General features: G+C 37.0%; 2 protein-coding genes across 3 annotated transcripts; both read left to right on the top strand.

Moving 5' to 3' along the window:
• Window positions 1–817: 817 nt before the first annotated feature.
• Window positions 818–10,938, top strand: ctdnep1b (CTD nuclear envelope phosphatase 1b). Of its 2 annotated transcripts, none has more exons than XM_056240330.1 (7): window positions 818–1,412; window positions 3,804–3,870; window positions 4,065–4,183; window positions 7,356–7,544; window positions 7,667–7,685; window positions 9,549–9,633; window positions 9,728–10,938. In XM_056240330.1, exons 1-7 carry the CDS (start codon window positions 1,299–1,301, stop codon window positions 9,786–9,788), a joined length of 654 nt encoding a protein of 217 aa, XP_056096305.1. In that variant the 5' UTR covers window positions 818–1,298; the 3' UTR covers window positions 9,789–10,938. The 2 variants fall into 2 exon arrangements, with proteins under 2 accessions (XP_056096305.1, XP_056096304.1); XM_056240329.1 differs by having other exon boundaries at window positions 7,667–7,778.
• A 908-nt stretch (window positions 10,939–11,846) lies between these two features.
• On the top strand, window positions 11,847–15,710 carry gabarapb (GABA(A) receptor-associated protein b). The gene is made up of 4 exons (XM_056240377.1): window positions 11,847–12,054; window positions 13,791–13,869; window positions 14,845–14,963; window positions 15,040–15,710. The coding sequence occupies exons 1-4, from the start codon at window positions 11,965–11,967 to the stop codon at window positions 15,103–15,105; spliced, it is 354 nt and encodes a 117-aa protein (XP_056096352.1). The 5' UTR covers window positions 11,847–11,964; the 3' UTR covers window positions 15,106–15,710.
• Window positions 15,711–18,537: the final 2,827 nt, after the last annotated feature.

Genomic DNA, 18,537 nt, shown 5'->3' with positions numbered 1-18,537 from the left:
AACTGAATCTGCTTGACCTGCAAGAACAAACTTTGTTGGTTCTTGAGGAAGCTCAAACGTGCTGCGTAAGACGAGAATGAACCTCATTGGTTATCACGTGTCACGTGAACATGCTTGAGCTTCTGTTTACTAGATCTGATGTGTGAGTTAACCAACAGAAAGCTGCTTGATTGGAAAGTGGTTTATGTGTGAGCTGTGCTTCATACATTGTTACACTGACAATAGACATTGGGCGTTTTTTGCCTGATGAAATATAACAAATCAAAACTACTAGTAGTAGTCTCCAACTACTACTGGAGTAACACAATGTAAGAAACGGCTTCTCGAACAAGAAAATAATGTAGGGAGGGGCTTGATATTGAAAGGATGGTTGGATTGTTCTGGTTTGCTATTGGTCGATCTCATGTGAGTGACAGGTTGTCCCGCCCTCGCACCAGTCGATTTTGACCAGTAGATGAAGTTATTTTGATTACAGATTGAGCAGAAATTGAGGCATACGGCTAAAAAATGGATGTGCATGGATTATTTATAATAAATACTCCAATATTTTGAAAAGAATGTTTCATTTTGATTTCATGGTGACTTCTGAAGTAATCTTTTGGATGAATCGAAATCTCATCACTAAATCTTTTGTTTGTTCATTTTAATAATATAAAAAAAAAATAAGGACTTGTTTTTTATTTCACCACTGTCATCAGTGAAATTAATTAAATGACAGTAAAATGGTGGAAGCTTCCTACGGTTTGGTGAACACTGAATGGGAACTCAAAAGACTTTTTGAAAAACGCCGCGGCCACGTGAGCACAAACTTTGTCTCTTCGCGGAAGTGACGTCAGGGAAGCGATGGCGGCCCGTGTTGCTCTACCGTATTGGCTTTAAACTGTTCTCGGCGCTGAGAAATTGTACGCTTTTTCTTTTCGCTTTCTCGAAGATTATCAAAAAGAAGCGGAATACGCATATTGGTTTTAATGTTGCAGCAGATGGACAGTCGCACTTCGCGTGGCTTTTGGCAGAACGGAGACATTTGTTCGACACTCCAGTTTGTTTGACCATCTTAGCCAGCGAGCATTTGAAGGAGCCGGACAGAGCAACTACCTCTCTAAAGATAAAGACATTCACCAAGTGATATATAACCCACGCACTTTTTTGTAAAAACTGCACTTCAGCACCCTTCACTCGTTTATTTGAATCATATCAAGACGTGTGAAGTTGTGAATGGTTGGCAGGATCTTATTTCCACAGGTGTGTTGTGTTGCTCTTGTCAGCGGTGTAAATCACACCTCACGGACTCTGGTGTTATGGTTGACATGCTAAAGACCCGCCAATGTCTGCTCGGTGTGCGCACTTTCCTCGGCGTGACATCCAGGCTGTGGAGCTTCTTTTTATACATCCTCAGGAAGCACATACGAACGGTGAGTGTCCTTTTCATGTTTGAGCAACTTTTGTTTCATGACCTGGCACTGAACTTTCATGCAGGTGTCTGAAGGGGAAACAGACACCTGTCTGGAAACATAGGTTTGTAAATCATTCTCAATCTCCTAGATGTTAATAAAGTAGCCAGTGGCTTTTTATTTCATGTTTAGGTAACACCATTTGAATGTGTCCTTGTTACACGTTACATATATTTACTATAGGCTAGTAACTATAAATTAGGGATAATTACATGCAGCTAACCCTAAATCAAATCCTAATCCTACCCTAACCCTATAGTAAGTACATGTAGTTAATTACTATTACTCAGTACTTAAATGTGTAATTACACAGTAACAGGGACACATTAAAATAAAGTGTTACCCATGTTTATTCTGTGAAAGTTGTCTGAGATTCATTAGAGAGACACATGTCCACTAAGACAGTTTATTTAGTTGGTAACTGCACAACTTGTTTGCTGGTTATGAAGAATAACGTGTTACACTGATTCCATTAAACACACTGACATTTACAAACTAATGACAGCTGATTTGTCAACTTCTTAAATTGGTAAATGTGACACTTTACTTTGGGCGTAAAGTGTTAATAAACAGCCGAACATGTACCATCAGTGTAAAATAAGACTTGACACCAAAATTAGTTTTTTTTTCTTCAAGAAGTTCAAAAATTATATGACATTTCACTATGCATCTAAAGCAGTAATGATTTTGAAATAACTTTAATTATTTGCAACCAGTGTTGTTTTTACTAAAACTATTGAAAACAAGATTTTGTCAATTAAAATCAAGCTTAAATAAAATATAAATATTTGATGGAAAAACTTAAATAGTTGAACGACCCATTAAAAACCCCCGAATTAAAATAAGTTTAAGAGAAAGAACCTTAAACTAAAATGTATATGATATTTTACCGTGAGCCTAAAGCAATAATGATCAGGGTTAGATGGATAAATCAAAAATAATTTTTAATAATATTTATAAAAATAGAGGATTCACAATTTATAACATAATATACTAATAACAATATGTGAATATCCAGTAGATTTTTGTTTTTAAGAAGTAGCTGATAAACGAGTCACATGCTTTAGCTCAGCGTATGTAAACACTTTGGCTAGGAAAATAGGCTGTAATCCCCCTGTGCACAACAGGCTTTGGCGAGCCAGTTGTATAATAATCTTTAAGATGATCATTAAGACGCAATTATAGAAGTATTACTCGTCTGGGACTCTTATATGGGTGCCGGAGTAGCGGACACTTCTCTGAACATGCTTTACAGTCATGCAAGCATCGGGTCGGTTCAACTTGACCTGATATTATGAATGAGTCCTTATTGAGGCCTAATGCAAGTTGGGAATAAACAGCCCCCTTTTCAAAGTCACCCTGGCAGTTTCGCTTGGCTGTTCTCTCCGAAGTTCCTCTGACACTTTTAGACAGCTGGGAGAGCTAAAGATAGCTCAGAAGAGAGGGATTTGGAGAAAGAGAGGAAGAGTATCCACATTGTGGTGAGTGCTGGACTGAAGCAGAGGGTCTCGGACCTCTTAAAGCGACAGTGATCTGAGTTTGAGCTCAGTTCAATTCCTGAAGGTTGCGTACTTGAGTAAGCGGCTAATTGACCAGTTGTGAAATAAGGCAAGTCCAGGACACCTCTTAAGTTAATTTAGGGTTCTCATGCTCACGCAAACCCTGTATTAACGGCTAAATTGTCAATTTCTGGGCCTAGACATGTTTTTAATTTATTTTATTATTATTTTTGTTTCCCAATCTTGAATATGGAGAGCAGAAGCGCCCTAATGCCAATTCTTAATAGTAATATTTAATTAAATATAGCTTTTTTTAAATAAAATAAATATAAACACAAATATTAAAAAATATTAATAACAAAAATTAAGTACATGGGATTAACAGTTATAAATTTAAAGTTCACCAAAACTATTTTGAAGGGGGGAAAAAAATAAGAAAAATATGAGAGATAGATAGATAAGAAATATTGAATGAATGAATGGATGGATAGATAGATAGTCAACAGTAGTTCTTGGAATGGTCCTGTATTAGTAAATTTACTTTATTTAAAAAAAAAAATTAATTCTGGATAATGTAAAGTTCCACCTGCTTCAACAGTTATAGACGAGCTTTTTTTATTGTGCTTTCATGTGATTATTAAATGGTCTTTATTCACTTGTCGTTAGAGACTAGTGAGTTCTGACAAGTTCAGAGTTAATAAATGTAAGCCTAGATGTTCCATTAAAACCATTATATCTTGCTAAATAAACTGTAAAAGGTGTGCACACAATGTCCTCTGCTGCAATGTACGCGTGTCATGCACTGTGTTGTACTGAGGTGGCTGTTTCCTGTTTTGTCTTCTTCCTGTTGTAGATAATCCAGTATCAAACAGTGCGATATGACATTTTACCATTGTCCCCCATTTCCAGAAACCGACTCAGTGAGTATATCTTTTCTTCTGCTCAAGTTAGACGTTATTATAATGACAACACAATGCTGCCGGTGAGATTTAACATGCCCAATCTGAGTGTACCTTGTCTTTGAGACAGTTGAATTGAGACAGTGTTGTGTTTGTGTGAAGTCTTTTCATATACGTTGACTGACCTGTCAATTTGTGTTTGTATTCATGTTCAGACACCGTGAAGCGAAAGATCCTAGTTTTAGATCTTGACGAGACATTGATCCATTCGCATCACGATGGAGTCCTCAGACCTACAGTACGGCCTGGTACACCGCCAGACTTCATCCTCAAAGTAAGATCAAACATTTTTGTTACAGAGTACATTAAATTTGCACTATAAAATGCACATCTATAGACCAACGCTCATTAAAAACCTGGAAATATCAGGTATTGTGATTCCAGCCCATTCCAGGGAAATTCATGGAAATTTCTATTTATGGTTACGTTTTTCTAGTTATGCTTGGCTCTGTAATAGTTCATTATCTAGCAGCTGCTCTTTGTTGCTCTTACAAAATAAAGATTTTTCTTATATTAAAAATGATAAAATAAATTAAAAACTATTAAAATCATAAATGCAATTTTTTATATATTATAAATTATAAAAGTAAAATAATTATAATAATTATTAAAATTCTAAAAAACGATTAAATGTTAAAATATTACATATTAAAATATAATAATAATTATTATTATAGACTATTATTATCAGGGCTGTACGTTAACTTTTTTTGAACACTGCTGTAATATTGCTGTAGCTGGTGCTACTACAGATGTTGAAAGTTTTATAGCACAGGCCACACATTTATAGCACAAGTATGAAACGGCTGTTACCATTTCTGAAAACAACCATAGTTCATCATGCATACTATATATGTATGCTAATTAATTATGTTATCAATCAACCCCGTTTAGGAGTGGGTGATAATTTATTCTGTTGTTTTTGAGTTTATGGACCAAAGTAAATGAAATAAATATGAATAGAGGTCTCATAAAACTATATTTAACAAAGAGCCCATTTTTCATGAGCATATTTTCCCAGGAAAATTATTAAGTGCGCTATATATTGCACTATTATACTTCAATATATTTACATAATATATCTGAATTCCTAATATCTTTATTATTAATCTTATTATAATCTGTGAAATACATACATTTTTTCATCTGAAGAAGGAAAGACGCAGGTAATCACACACGGTCAGTCGATCTCTCTCACTTGCTGTCTGTTTAGGCTTGTTTAGTCCAAATCTACAAATCACAATGGTACACGGAGTCTTCACACCTGCCTTGTTTGGTTCGATTGAATCGAACTCTAGTTCGTTTCCCCCCTTGGTGCGGACCTTTTGGGCAGGTGTGAATACAGCAATCGAACTCGGGTGCGGACCAAACAACCGAACCGAGACCCAGCTGAAGAGGTGGTCTCGGTACGGTTCCAAACGAACTCTGGTACGGTTCGTTTACGGTGTAAACATGAACCGACCCAATTGCAAGAAAGCACTGCGCCTTTGAGTTAACAGGCTTCCGTAGTCGGAGTTGCGTTATGGGAAAGTGATCTGTTGTTGTAGCCTACTACATTACATCTGTTGCGTGTCTTTCTGCGCGTCGTGTGTGCATCATTGGAATGGAATGAATGAGTGTGTGCATCAGGACATTCACATACAGAGCGTTCTCTTTAGTCTAATCGCGCATAGATGCAAAAAAAAAAGCATTTGCAGTTCATATAATGTAACGATAGTTACAATACAAGGATGATGCTGCGTTAATTTACGATAAGCCTTTTTTGCACTTCCTGATTTCCCTACTTGAGAATCCTTGTCCAATGAATGGACGACCTTAGCACACGTGTGGTTTTGTTTACAAATTTTGGTTCACTTGCAAGAAGAGCAGTGTGAAAGCGAACCGTACCCAAAAAAAAAAAATTATTTGGTCCGGACCAAAGCAAGTGAACTATTGGACTTTCCTGGTGTGAATACACCCTTAATAAAACAAATACATTTGCACTCTTGTTATATTTATTAACTTGTTTAACATTCATGACAAATGCATGAAGTGTAAAACAAGAAGGGCGTGAACATAACGGTTGCTTGCATTCCTCTGCGGTTGGCTTGTCAGTATTGCAATATTGCGGTTATCGCTACAGCCCTACATGCTTGACATAGGCCCTGTTTACACCTGGTATTAAGATGTGTTTTGGTCGATCGGCTCACAAGTAGGCGAGGGAGACACATTCCTGTTTTACACCTGGTGTTTTAATCCTTCTCTTTTGTTCACTTTCAACCACTTCTGTCCCGATTTCTCCGAGGGGAGGGTCTATTGTCTTTTTTCAGACCTTTCAATCTAATGGACAAACTAAGCTCGTGCAATTTACATATGAACGCGACCGGGGATGACTGAAAAACATCCGGAGAGCATCAGCTTTCGTTTCCTGCTCTGACAGCCACAAGAACACGTCAAACACAGTGTGTGTTAGAAATCAGGAATGGTGAGAGAACATTGTGCTTGGTGCGTTTTTCGTCTTCACACCAAACTTGGGTCTCCAGCCGACAAAGTTTAAATCCTGTCTGGCTATCACACTTCCCATAATGTTTAGGTCAGTAGACGGGTCAGTAGACGGAGAGTAGACGTTTCTTTGCGGCTGTTCGAACACATTCGACCACATGAGCGTGTAGTTAACACTACAAAAGCAATCCGGTTGAATGCGTTTTTCACTACCCCTGGAAGTGGTCGAAAGTGGACAAGCTCTAAACGTTTTAGACCTTTACACCTGTATTTAGCGTCGTCCACTTTTGATCCGATCGACCAAAACGCATCTTAATACCAGGTGTAAACAGAGCCATAAATACAAAAACTAGATTCTGTCAAACTACTTCTCACTACTACGTTTTGTTGGTTAGAGTATTTATTTTTCCAAAAATCTCCATCATTTCAGAAAATAGTAAAACTGCGAGCATGTGAACTATAAGCAGATCTGAGGTGCAAGTCAGCGATGCTAGGTCAAAGTAAAACAAGGCTCGAGTCAGTGCACATGTACCGTTTTGAGTTATTTTTCGGTTAATATGTTCTGTGCTGTTCCTCAATCCTGCATGTTTGTTTATCACTCTAATAATGTGTCAGTAAACTTTAAGCAGTAGCTACTTCGTTGCGCGAATGAATTTATATAACGTGATGTGCACGAAATGGCTCTCGTTTCATCACTATGAAAGCTGCAGCGCATGAGTGGGAAAAAAATTTTTTCACACAACAAACTCGCATCATACAAACAAACAGGTCTGTCTTACACACGTGTCGCTGTGGTAAGTTTTCATCGTGCAGAACAATTTTTCGTAGCATGTGTGACATGTATGTTGCACTGTACAGCCCCGATTATTAATATTATTAAAATCCTTCTCGATTAATCATGAATAACTGTTATTTTCACCCAAATGTCTCTTTCATTTTCTCATGTAAACTGTCATTTTTTTCAGGTGGTAATAGACAAACACCCAGTCAGATTCTTTGTACATAAAAGGCCGCATGTCGACTTCTTCTTAGAGGTGGTCAGTCAGTGGTATGAGTTAGTAGTTTTCACTGCTAGTATGGAGATCTATGGCTCTGCAGTAGCTGATAAGCTGGATAACAACAAGGGAATCCTAAAAAGAAGATACTACAGACAGGTAACCACTGAAACTCTTTACATTTCATTGTTCTTAAACCTTTCCTATGAGAAATATGGAAAAGGCAGAAATTAGTCAAGGATATATTTCAACAATACTCTCCGTTTCTTTATCTTGTGCAGCACTGTACACTGGATTCAGGTAGTTATATTAAAGACCTGTCCGTTGTACATGATGACTTATCAAGTGTAGTCATTCTTGACAACTCGCCAGGGGCATATCGCAGTCATCCAGGTAAGACTATAACGTGATTTCAACCACGCGCTGTAGTTTGCACTGCTTCCTTTGCAGGATTAACTTGTGTGCGAGCAGTTGCCCAGCTGGTCTCACTGCATGATATCTGTGGTTGTGTACTTTAGGCCATTTCTGCCTCACCGTGTTTAGCATGTTCAGCATCACAGTAATGTATGCCATATGCAAAAACAGGATTTAATATCATATATATAGGATTTATATATCATATTATATAGTCATGTACAGATAACTTTTAGAATCCAAACAATTCCTGATGAATTCCCCTATTTATTTTTTTTTAATGAATTTTACTCTGAAATGCATTACATTATGGAAGTACATTATAAAGTTGACTTTTGAAGTTGAAATTGATCATACACATACATATAATGAACATCTGAACTTTAGGATGGAAAGTAAATGACTAAATAGAAAAACAGCAATCAATACCAATTTAAACATCACTTTAGAAAGAACTGATCAATAAATAAATAGCTTGGTCTTGAATAAAACACATTTTACTGCTCTGATGTTTTTTTGTTGTCACATGAGAGAAATTTCACTGACAAAAAAAGGTCCATTGTCTACTGTAATTGTCAATAGTGTAGCGATGTATGAAGTCACTTTCATACCAAGCAGATTTCTGTTGGTCAGTGCAGCGAATCCATGTGACCAAAAATGATAAATGTCACAAATGTATAGATATAGATTCAAATTTATGTTTGCCGATTTTCAACTTGCTTTGTATTGGTACAATTACGGTAGTATATATAAATGAACAGTGTTTTTTCTTTTTCTCTGTGTTACCTGGACTGAGAAATTCCAGTTTATTTGTCAGTAAAAGTCCATTTGACAAAACTACAGATTATACTTCCATGTTTTTGTATCCACGCCCACTGAGAGTCAGATCGACAGAGGGTTGTTAACAAATCTGTTATTGTAAGGGTAGGTTTATCACTGAAAAATGTATAGTACTTCATCTATTCTTTAAATAGTATTATTGTAAAAATACTATGGCAACAGCCTACATGACGGCATTTTGTTTCGGTTGGTTTGGCGGAAGGTGCTCCCCGTTCCTCTTCTTCCAAATGAATGGATGAAATGGCGGTTTCTTTTGTTTTTTTCCCCCCTCTGTTTCATCTAAAACACTGTGTTCATAGTCATTCAGTTTAAAATGTAGACTACAAGCACAGAGGTTTTTCAGATTTCCCGTCGCAGTGTCCCGTCGTCTCCATATTTCCTATTCTTTGCAACACTCTGGATCCTTCACTGGAAACCAAAAATTACTTGCTTCCGCTAAACGTTTATTCTTTGCATTTTTGCACCCAGGAACAATACAAGTCAACACTGTTGTGTCTAAAAGTTTGCTAAGAAGTATTTCCTACTCAAGCAAAGCGGTATTTGACTGGTCAAGCCTATCCAATAGCTGACGTGGAGTGGCCTTGAACGACAACATGCCCAGTGCATTATGGGTGTTTTCCTACTTGTTATTGCCCGTTTCCAACCAGTTAAATTTAAGTTTTCCTACCTATTTGGCAAAAGGGAAGATAACAGCCTTTTTTCTTTGTTTTCTCTAGTCAGGTAGCACCAATTTCAGAAATTATTTCACCTTTCTACCGTATAGACATCAAGTTTTCTTGAAAGCCCATTTTTTTATTGAATTATCCATTTATTATAAAAGGTCTACTGAGGGAAAAGTGGTTTTCCTCCAGAACGTGTTTGGTTTGAATGTGTAATTGTTTTCTACATTTCTTTTATTCTGACCCATAGATAATGCAATACCTATAAAGTCATGGTTTAGTGACCCCAGTGACACAGCACTTCTTAACCTGCTGCCCATGCTGGATGCACTAAGGTAAGGATCTTAAAAGTAACTAAAACATGGAACAATTTTTATGCTGTTCACTTGAAATCTTATTGCACCACTTCAATATGTGTTCCCTCTTCAGGTTCACCGCAGATGTACGGTCCGTCCTGAGCAGAAATCTCCACCAGCATCGACTCTGGTGATCATCCGACCGAGGGCTTTCTTCAAGTCCGTTCTTTTTTTTGTTTCGTTTTGTCGAACTGCTTCCCTATCTGACATCCGCCTGATCATTCTCCCTCGACTCTTGACTCATCGCCTTTCAAAAACGGCCTTACATGAGGTCTATCAGGAGGAGAGTCGATCCTGAACTCAAAGGGGATGGAAAAGGCAAACTTTAGGATGTTTCAGGAAGCTTTTTTGCTTATGTTTTTTTTCCCTTCTTCAGAATGGAGTCTCTGCCTTACAGTTCTACCTATGCTGATCGTGTGCGAGTTATGTTTGTGCTATGTGTGTATGAGGACATCTGCTGTTTTTCTTTTTAATTATTTGAAGATATGGAGTGACTGGAGACTGAAACGAGATAAAAACAGACCTTTTCATGACTTGCGTCTTCAATTCCAGTTTGGGACGTCATACCTCACTTCTAAAGGTGGTGCAAACGGAGATCTACTAAACAGACTGGCTAGAAAAAGCCACAGACACTCTGCACATCTAATAGAGTTCACTGGAAAAACTATTGATGACACAGACCAGTTGGGGGTTATTGTTGTAGAGTTGTGTATGCTATTATTGAGGTACTGTCTTGGAAAACATGGGTTTTAACGACTTCTGTATGGTAGGCCTGTCCCAATTCAGAATGTGGAAGATAGTATTATCCATATTCTGCAGCAAATTCTTTTTTTTAATCTGGTCAATTGTCATCCTGTTTTACTTTTGGCAGTAAATGAATTTATCATGATTATCAGGGAGGATGTAATAGAATATGTGCTTTGAAGAAGCTAATTGACAGATTTTAAGCCTTTCTGCTCTAATTCTTCTCTACAAGAATGTATGTGGTTGGTTTTGAAATCCTACCACTTGGGCGCCTTTTTACAATTTTTTTTTCTTTCCTGAAAATGTAATAATGACAAGACTTGAATTTATAAAACTTGTACTTCATTGTATTGGAGAGTTGACTGAGCAAAAGACACCTTTTTTTTACTCAAGGCCTTGTTGGTTTCTCTGTGCACCTGTCAGATAATGTCAATTCTGTTCTCATCAATCAAACACTTGTTATGTCTCAAGGCAGCTTCCTGGGACACAAGGAGTCCATAGACCTGTGCACGTTACTAATAAAAACGTGTCACTATCTCAAATTCTGGGTTCAGTTTCCTTTTACTGTCTTATTAATGGTGTACTCTGCAAAATTTTGGAAGTAGGCAACAAATGTCTTCTACCCTTTTGCTGCACCAAAAAAAAAAAACCTTTAAAGAAGATTTTTTTTACAAATATATATAAGTAGCATATATATGTATTTATTTATGCGTGTACACACACTCACTCTCTCCTAGGCAAAATCTGAAAAAAATGGGCTAAGCCAAAAATTAAGATATTTAGTGTCTACCATCTTAATCACAAATCACTGGTCAAGATATATATGTGTGTGTATAAAGAGAGAGATAATTAAAACTTTGTACGATAAGAATTTTTAGTCACTATACTTGACTGCCATTTTTATTTATTTTTTTAAGCATAAACTTGATTAAATTTTTGAGGGAATTCAAGTATTTTTAGTGGACACGACAAAAACCGATTAGCTGCTATATATCTTTGCAGTGTAATAATGCTGTAACCATGGCCGTAGCCAGCCTGTAACACATTTTTTTTTTATGTTAAGTTTTCACAAGCAAAGAGAACAGGTTGCTGACGTTAAGAGCGATTAATATAAATTGTTATTTATTTATTCAGTCATGGACATAGACTGTAAAAAGGTCATGGATAAATGACCGTTTGCAAACACCCCTGCGTCACTTTGAATACCGGAAGTGAGGGCAGATAGTCATATGACTGACCGGAGCACCGCTTGACAATTCTACAGTGTGTACAACCAAGAAAGTAGTCCCTACCTTGCAAATAACAACGAAATGTCAGAAAACACTTTAGTAACAATCGAGCACCTTCAATAAGTCTTGCATCAAATACTTTAAATAATAGTAATAGTTTTCAGGATGCGTGGTTTTCAGAATACGAGTCTGAGTTGACAAAAATAATGTAAATATAGTGTGCCCGTATTAATGCGCTGAAGGAAAAGCATTTGCAGCTGTGTATGAGAGAAGCGTTGGTTACATTTCTGACACTTCTGTGTGTTTCCGAGACATATTTACTCTTCCTTTAGCAACCATGAAGTTTCAATACAAAGAAGAGCATCCTTTTGAGAAGAGGCGATCAGAGGGAGAGAAAATCAGGAAGAAATATCCAGACAGGGTTCCTGTAAGTCGGTTTGTATCGTTTGAAATGTGTAAACAGAAGCTCGCGTTATAGGGAACCACAACAAACCAGTTAAAAGTGAAAGGCGTTATTGATATACATTATTTGAACGTAACCAAACAAACTCATCTTGTGTTCATTCGTTCTTTCTAAGCATAAGTTACGCGAACAAAAACAGCTTTAGCTTCAGTAGCACGTGAAGGGCGAAACTGCTGAAGGCCACGTTTATGTATCATCTGAAATTCTGTATTATTATTAAAATGAATAGTCTACCCATGTTTTGCCTGTTAATAGCGTATTTGAACGGTTATATGAATCAAAATCACTTTTTTCAAAATCTTCTTTAAAAGGCGTAAGTTACAGTTCAACATTCATTCAGTTCGTTTTTTTTTTTATGGTCTCATCTGCTTTAATCCGCAAGGCTTTATGAAAAGCTTGAACTTAATTAAGTGTAATGCGGTGTGTATGAACTTATTTAAATGTTGTTTATGGGTAAAATAATACATTCAGGACCATGTTGAAGTGGTGAATCTTAAAATAGCCTCGATGTCCTATACAGTCAACATGTTTACATTCAGAAGGTTGACTTTGTTTACCTTATAACCAAGCCAGTAAAACAACAAAACAAGCAATCCCCTAAAGATTAAATTTTGAAATAATTTTAATATCGATTTCATTATATTCCTTTTGTTTAGATCACTTACAACCAAAATGAGGTGGTGTTTTGTAGCATAAAAAAGTCATTTTATATCTGGTTCAAATTAATCAATTGTTTTAAGTGCCCAAATATGACTGATAATTCTAAAATCAACATGACTATAAAAGTAGCTTTAGTATTGTACACAATATAACACCGTGTCTACGTTTTACAGCTCTGTAATGTCCTGATAGAATTTGATTTTTCCGTTGTAATGGTTAAGCTTTTTTGAAAAAGTTCACACATTGTCTGTTCGTGGTCATTTGAATCTTTTGTATTCTAGATGTTGTATAGTCTCATTGCTTATGTCTGTGCTTGTTCAACATTGTGGCTGATATATAGATTTTATTCAACACATGTTAGAAAATTGCTCTGCGTTTCTTTCATTTCCTATGGGTGAACAGCCATGAATTTTTGACTTTTTTTTTACCACTTAGACTCATCGAATTAAGTTCCGTTTTTTTGTTGTTCTTTTTTCAAATTGCATATCTTAGAAACTCTTAAAATAACTTTTGAGGAAGCACTCATTTTGAGGAAACCATTTTTATAAAACAAAACAAAAATGCAGCTACACATTCAACAAGACTCACATCTGAGTTAGTTAATGCTTTCTGGTGGGTACAGGTCACATTGTCTGAAGAGTCATGACTGCTAATGTTATGTTTGCTAACATAAGAATTGCTACTATTGTTACTGTCCGGTGGTATTTCCCCCCAAGCCCTGAATAACTTCTGGACCTGGAATGGACATTTTTATTTGAAAAAAATCATGAATCATTTTCTGAGTAGCAACATAGCGGTCTTAAATAGTCTTGGGTCCAAAAGTGTTTTGTATAGTTATCTTGTTTCTCATCTGCAACCTAATTATCAAAAACAGCACAGCTTTTCTCAGATCCTCTTTGCACAAAGTCAAAAATCACCCATGATTTGAAATATGTACGGTGCGAAAGTGAATCATCATTCAGTTTCATATAATGCTCAGTTAACTCTACCAACTCTACAATTTCTACACTAAAAAAAGTGTTTATTTCATTCTGTACTAGGTAATTGTGGAAAAAGCTCCTAAAGCCAGAATAGGTGACCTAGACAAGAAGAAATACCTGGTCCCCTCTGACCTGACGGGTAAGTCGTTTTATGTCTCTAATTTTTTTTTAAAAGGATGTTCATTTACAATGTCAGTGATTGCTTCAACATTTTTGTTGAGCTTTTCTATGTTGTCATAGTAAAAGTACTTATTAAAGTGCCCCTATTATGCTATTCTAAAGGTTCCTAATTTTGTTTTGGAGTCTCCTACATACAATAGGTTTACATGCATCCAAGGTCAAAAAACACTGTAATTGTCTCATAATATACACTGCAGCATCACCTCTTTTCTCACAGTGTCTGAAACGGTTCGATAAAGGATTCAGTCTCTCTAAACTCCTCCTTTTCAAGAGCCTACTCCTCTCTGATTGGTCAGATGGTCCAATCTGTTGTGATTAGTCGACCGCTTACAGTGCTTGTCGGAAACGAAGCATCAATTGCCATAACTGAATTTCAGCTCTGGATCTTCTTCAGCGCTTGATACTCAATGACACGAACCGTAACGATGGCGTCAGGTTTACCATATCAATTTGAACCCGAGTCCTCTTTTCTTTTTTTTTTTGAAGTGCATGCAAAGTGGATCTGCTTTCACAGCGCAGAAAACAGCGTGTTCTCAACATGTCAACAACATTAACCAAACTCTTCCAGTCTCAGCTACAAGTATAGTGTTTGAGGACCGGGGCAAAGTAGATGTCGTTCGTGGGCAGCCAATGAAGACCATAGGCTGGTGGTATGCACGCGTGTTAAAATCCTACGTAGGTTCGTGCAGAAAGTAAGACTGGAAATATTGACGGCACATTTGAGGCAGTTCAAAATCCGTTCATTCATTTGGGAGACAATAACTCCATTTATCGTGCACTTTAATCTTGAAAACTTTGTCTTTTACATTCACTAACAGCCATATAACACACTACATGAAAGGTAATATCTGATAAAGCATTATAGGGGCACTGTCAAGTATGTTTTTCTTTCTATAGTGTTTTATATTATGGATTTTTTTTTTTTTTTTTGTAGTGGGCCAGTTTTACTTTCTCATCCGAAAACGAATCCACCTGAGAGCCGAGGATGCTCTCTTCTTCTTCGTAAACAATGTCATTCCCCCTACCTCTGCCACCATGGGCCAGTTGTACCAGGTATTTCACTCTTTCTTCATCAATATCCAAGTCGTTTTATTTTGTTCCTCTGATAATTTCATGTTCTCGCACACAGGAACATCATGAAGAAGATTTCTTCCTTTACATCGCCTACAGTGACGAGAGTGTGTATGGAGAATAGAGCCAAATGGGAAATTAACCTCACCCTCCTCTTTCTTCCGTTTAAAACAGTATATAGACATCATTCTGGTAGCCTAGAGCTCTCAGAACTGAAGTAACAGATGCACTTTTGCTTTAATTCGATCATATCTCCTTTCATGTTTTTATCCTTTTATTTCTGATGTTTATTAGAATTTACCAAGAAGTAGTTTTTCCATTTTTCGTTATTCCTACAAAATGGTGTCTTACAAAACTGTCAGGCACTAGCTCTAATACAATGAAAATGTCACTGATACTGTTACATTTTGAATTGATTTCAGCTTTTGTTTCCTAGTCATGCTCATTTTTAATGTTTCTGACCATAAACGAATGTTTGCTCTTTCTAGATGGTTTCTAACTAGCATGTGCAGTCCAGCACTCGCTGGTCAGTCAGTTGAGAATTCGCACAAAAGTGTATTACTTTGATTTACTTTTATTATTGTACCTAAAATGTAGCTGGTTAGATTTATTTTAAGTTGTAAATCTAAAGTGCAAGTTTTATTTGCAGTTTTGTTTTTTCTTATCTTGGTATTCAGCTGTATTTCTGGTACCCTTGACGATGACCATATAAACCAAACGCACGCAAAATTTGTCTGTCGTCATTGTATCTCACCATCTGGTAAAGTAAACAAAGCGTTATGCTTAATATGGAGGCTCAGAGGGAAACAGCTGTGCAACAATTAAACATTGCAAATAATAACTCTGCCTGTCCACAATTATAATAGAGGATCTTGCTTGTTTCCTTTCTATATATATATATATATACACTCACCGGCCACTTTATTAGGTACACCTGTCCAACTGCTCGTTAACACTTAATTTCTAAGCAGCCAATCACATGGCGGCAACTCAGTGCATTTAGGCATGTAGACATGGTCAAGACAATCACCTGCAGTTCAAACCGAGCATCAGTATGGGGAAGAAAGTTGATTTGAGTGACTTTGAACGTGGCATGATTGTTGGTGCCAGAAGGGCTGGTCTGAGTATTTCAGAAACTGCTAATCTACTGGGATTTTCACGCACAACCATCTCTAGGGTTTACAGAGAATGGTAAAAGAAAAAACATCCAGTGAGCGGCAGTTCTGTGGGCGGAAATGCCTTGTTGATGCCAGAGGTCAGAGGAGAATGGCCAGACTGGTTCGAGCTGATAGAAGGGCAACAGTGACTGAAATAACCACTCGTTACAACCGAGGTATGCAGCAAAGCATTTGTGAAGCCACAACACGCACAACCTTGAGGCGGATGGGCTACAACAGCAGAAGACTCCACCGGGTACCACTCATCTCCACTACAAATAGGAAAAAGAGGCTACAATTTGCAAGAGCTCACCAAAATTGAACAGTTGAAGACTGGAAAAATGTTGCCTGGTCTGATGAGTCTCGATTTCTGTTGAGACATTCAGATGTTAGAGTCAGAATTTGGCGTAAACAGAATGAGAACATGGAACCATCATGCCTTGTTACCACTGTGCAGGCTGGTGGTGTAATGGTGTGGGGGATGTTTTCCTGGCACACTTTAGGCCCCTTAGTGCCAATTGGGCATCGTTTAAATGCCACGGCCTACCTGAGCATTGTTTCTGACCATGTCCATCCCTTTATGGCCACCATGTACCCATCCTCTGATGGCTACTTCCACCATGTCACAAAGCTCTAATCATTTCAAATTGGTTTCTTGAACATGACAATGATTTCACTGTACTAAAATGGCCTCCACAGTCACCAGATCTCAACCCAATAGAGCATCTTTGGGATGTGGTGGAACGGGAGATTCGCATCATGGATGTGCAGCCGACAAATCTGCGGCAACTGTGTGATGCCATCATGTCAATATGGACCAAACTCCCTGAGGAATGCTTCCAGCACCTTGTTGAATCTATGCCACGAAGAATTGAGGCAGTTCTGAAGGCAAAAGGGGGTCCAACCCGTTACTAGCATGGGGTACCTAATAAAGTGGCCGGTGAGTGTATATATATATATATATATATATTCAGTAAATGGTAAATTCAGATTTCCTGGTTGTCAGAGGACAAATGATTGAGTAAGGGATGTACAGAGATGGGCATAAATACATGGAAATGTATTTAAAATACTGTGTGGAAAAATGTATTTAAATACAAATACAGTATTTTGAAAATATACAAAATACATGTGAAATTGGCCATCCAGTACAGGTATACAGTGCTTAGCATAAATGAACACACCCATGCTACAGTTGACTGAAAAGAGGAATAAAAAAATCATATTTTGGAAATTGATCTTAATGCCTTAATTAAAAAAATGAGGAAAAATCCAATCTTTAAGGACACCAATTTTCTTTGTGAATGAATAATTTATCACAAATAAATAAATGTTCTTCCTTAAAATACAGGGGGCATAAGTCAGGACACCCCTATGTTAAATTCCCATAGAGGCAGGCAGATTTTTATTTTTAAAGGCCAGTTATTTCATGGATCCAGGATATTATACATCCTGATAAAGTGCACATCATCACATACCCTTCACCATACCTAGAGATTGGCTTGGTTTTATTTCAGTTAGCCTTATAGCTGGTTTGATTTGCATTGAGAGATGATCTTATGGAAAGTTCCCCATGCCAATCTCTTCCTCATTTTTTTTTAATTAAGGTATTAATATCAATTTCCAAGAGATGATGTTTTAGTTAACTTTAGCATGGGTGTGTTCACTTATGCTAAGCACTGTAGGTCACAGTGAATGAAGAAACTACATGGGCCTACTGACTTTTAATTCCTAACATTATCTCTGCCCTCTGTCATTATTTCTTGCTGGCAATTACAAATAAACTTATGCAAAATAGCAGCCATTTATATACTTATTTCTGACCAGGTTACAATGTAGTCTATTACTTGTGGTGAACACTTAAAAAATTCATACTGTATGTAAAACTTTGGGGACTTTTTTTTTGCTATTTAGCAAAGAATATGGATGGGCGATATGACCAAATCATAATTTTACTTCACAGTAACAAAACATGGTTTCACAATTCTCAACATAAGTTTTGATAAGCCCGACCATAGAGCCCGACCAGCTACGACTTTTTTTTTGTCTCTTCTGATTTCCGGTTAGTATCTGCTTCAAAATAAAAGTCCTCCTCGTAAGCAAAGCGTTACTTTGAGAAGAATTTTCATCTGTTGCACCGATTCACGAATGACAATGAATTATACTTGAAGAATAACCATTGTTATAGTCAAATCCTTGTTTATGAACGAATAGCAGAAATGTCACGAAGAAAACGTAGTTATTAATATCATCTTTAAAATACCCATCTTAAAAAGCTTTATGCATACAAAGACATTTAAAATGAATTTTAGTAATGTTTTGGGTGAGTTTGAATTATATTTATGTTTAACAAAACTATGTTTTTATGAGCTGAAAATAGCAACAATTTGAACTGAGAC

Source organism: Rhinichthys klamathensis, unplaced genomic scaffold, assembly GCF_029890125.1.
Source record: "Rhinichthys klamathensis goyatoka isolate OS25496 unplaced genomic scaffold, OSU_Roscu_1.1 h1tg000593l_1, whole genome shotgun sequence".
Lineage (NCBI taxonomy): Eukaryota > Metazoa > Chordata > Actinopteri > Cypriniformes > Leuciscidae > Rhinichthys > Rhinichthys klamathensis.
Note: the sequence above shows the minus strand (reverse complement) of the source record. Positions and strands in the feature narration are given on the sequence as shown.

Coding starts and splice junctions, on each gene's coding strand:
- ctdnep1b (XM_056240329.1), top strand. CDS start 1,299: ATGGTTGACATGCTAAAGACCCGCCAATGTCTGCTCGGTGTGCGCACT. Junction 1,413..3,803: donor TCAGGAAGCACATACGAACG/GTGAGTGTCCTT, acceptor TTCCTGTTGTAG/ATAATCCAGTATCAAACAGT. Junction 7,545..7,666: donor AAAGAAGATACTACAGACAG/GTAACCACTGAA, acceptor TATCTTGTGCAG/CACTGTACACTGGATTCAGG.
- gabarapb (XM_056240377.1), top strand. CDS start 11,965: ATGAAGTTTCAATACAAAGAAGAGCATCCTTTTGAGAAGAGGCGATCA. Junction 13,870..14,844: donor GGTCCCCTCTGACCTGACGG/GTAAGTCGTTTT, acceptor TTTTTTTTGTAG/TGGGCCAGTTTTACTTTCTC. Junction 14,964..15,039: donor CCATGGGCCAGTTGTACCAG/GTATTTCACTCT, acceptor TCTCGCACACAG/GAACATCATGAAGAAGATTT.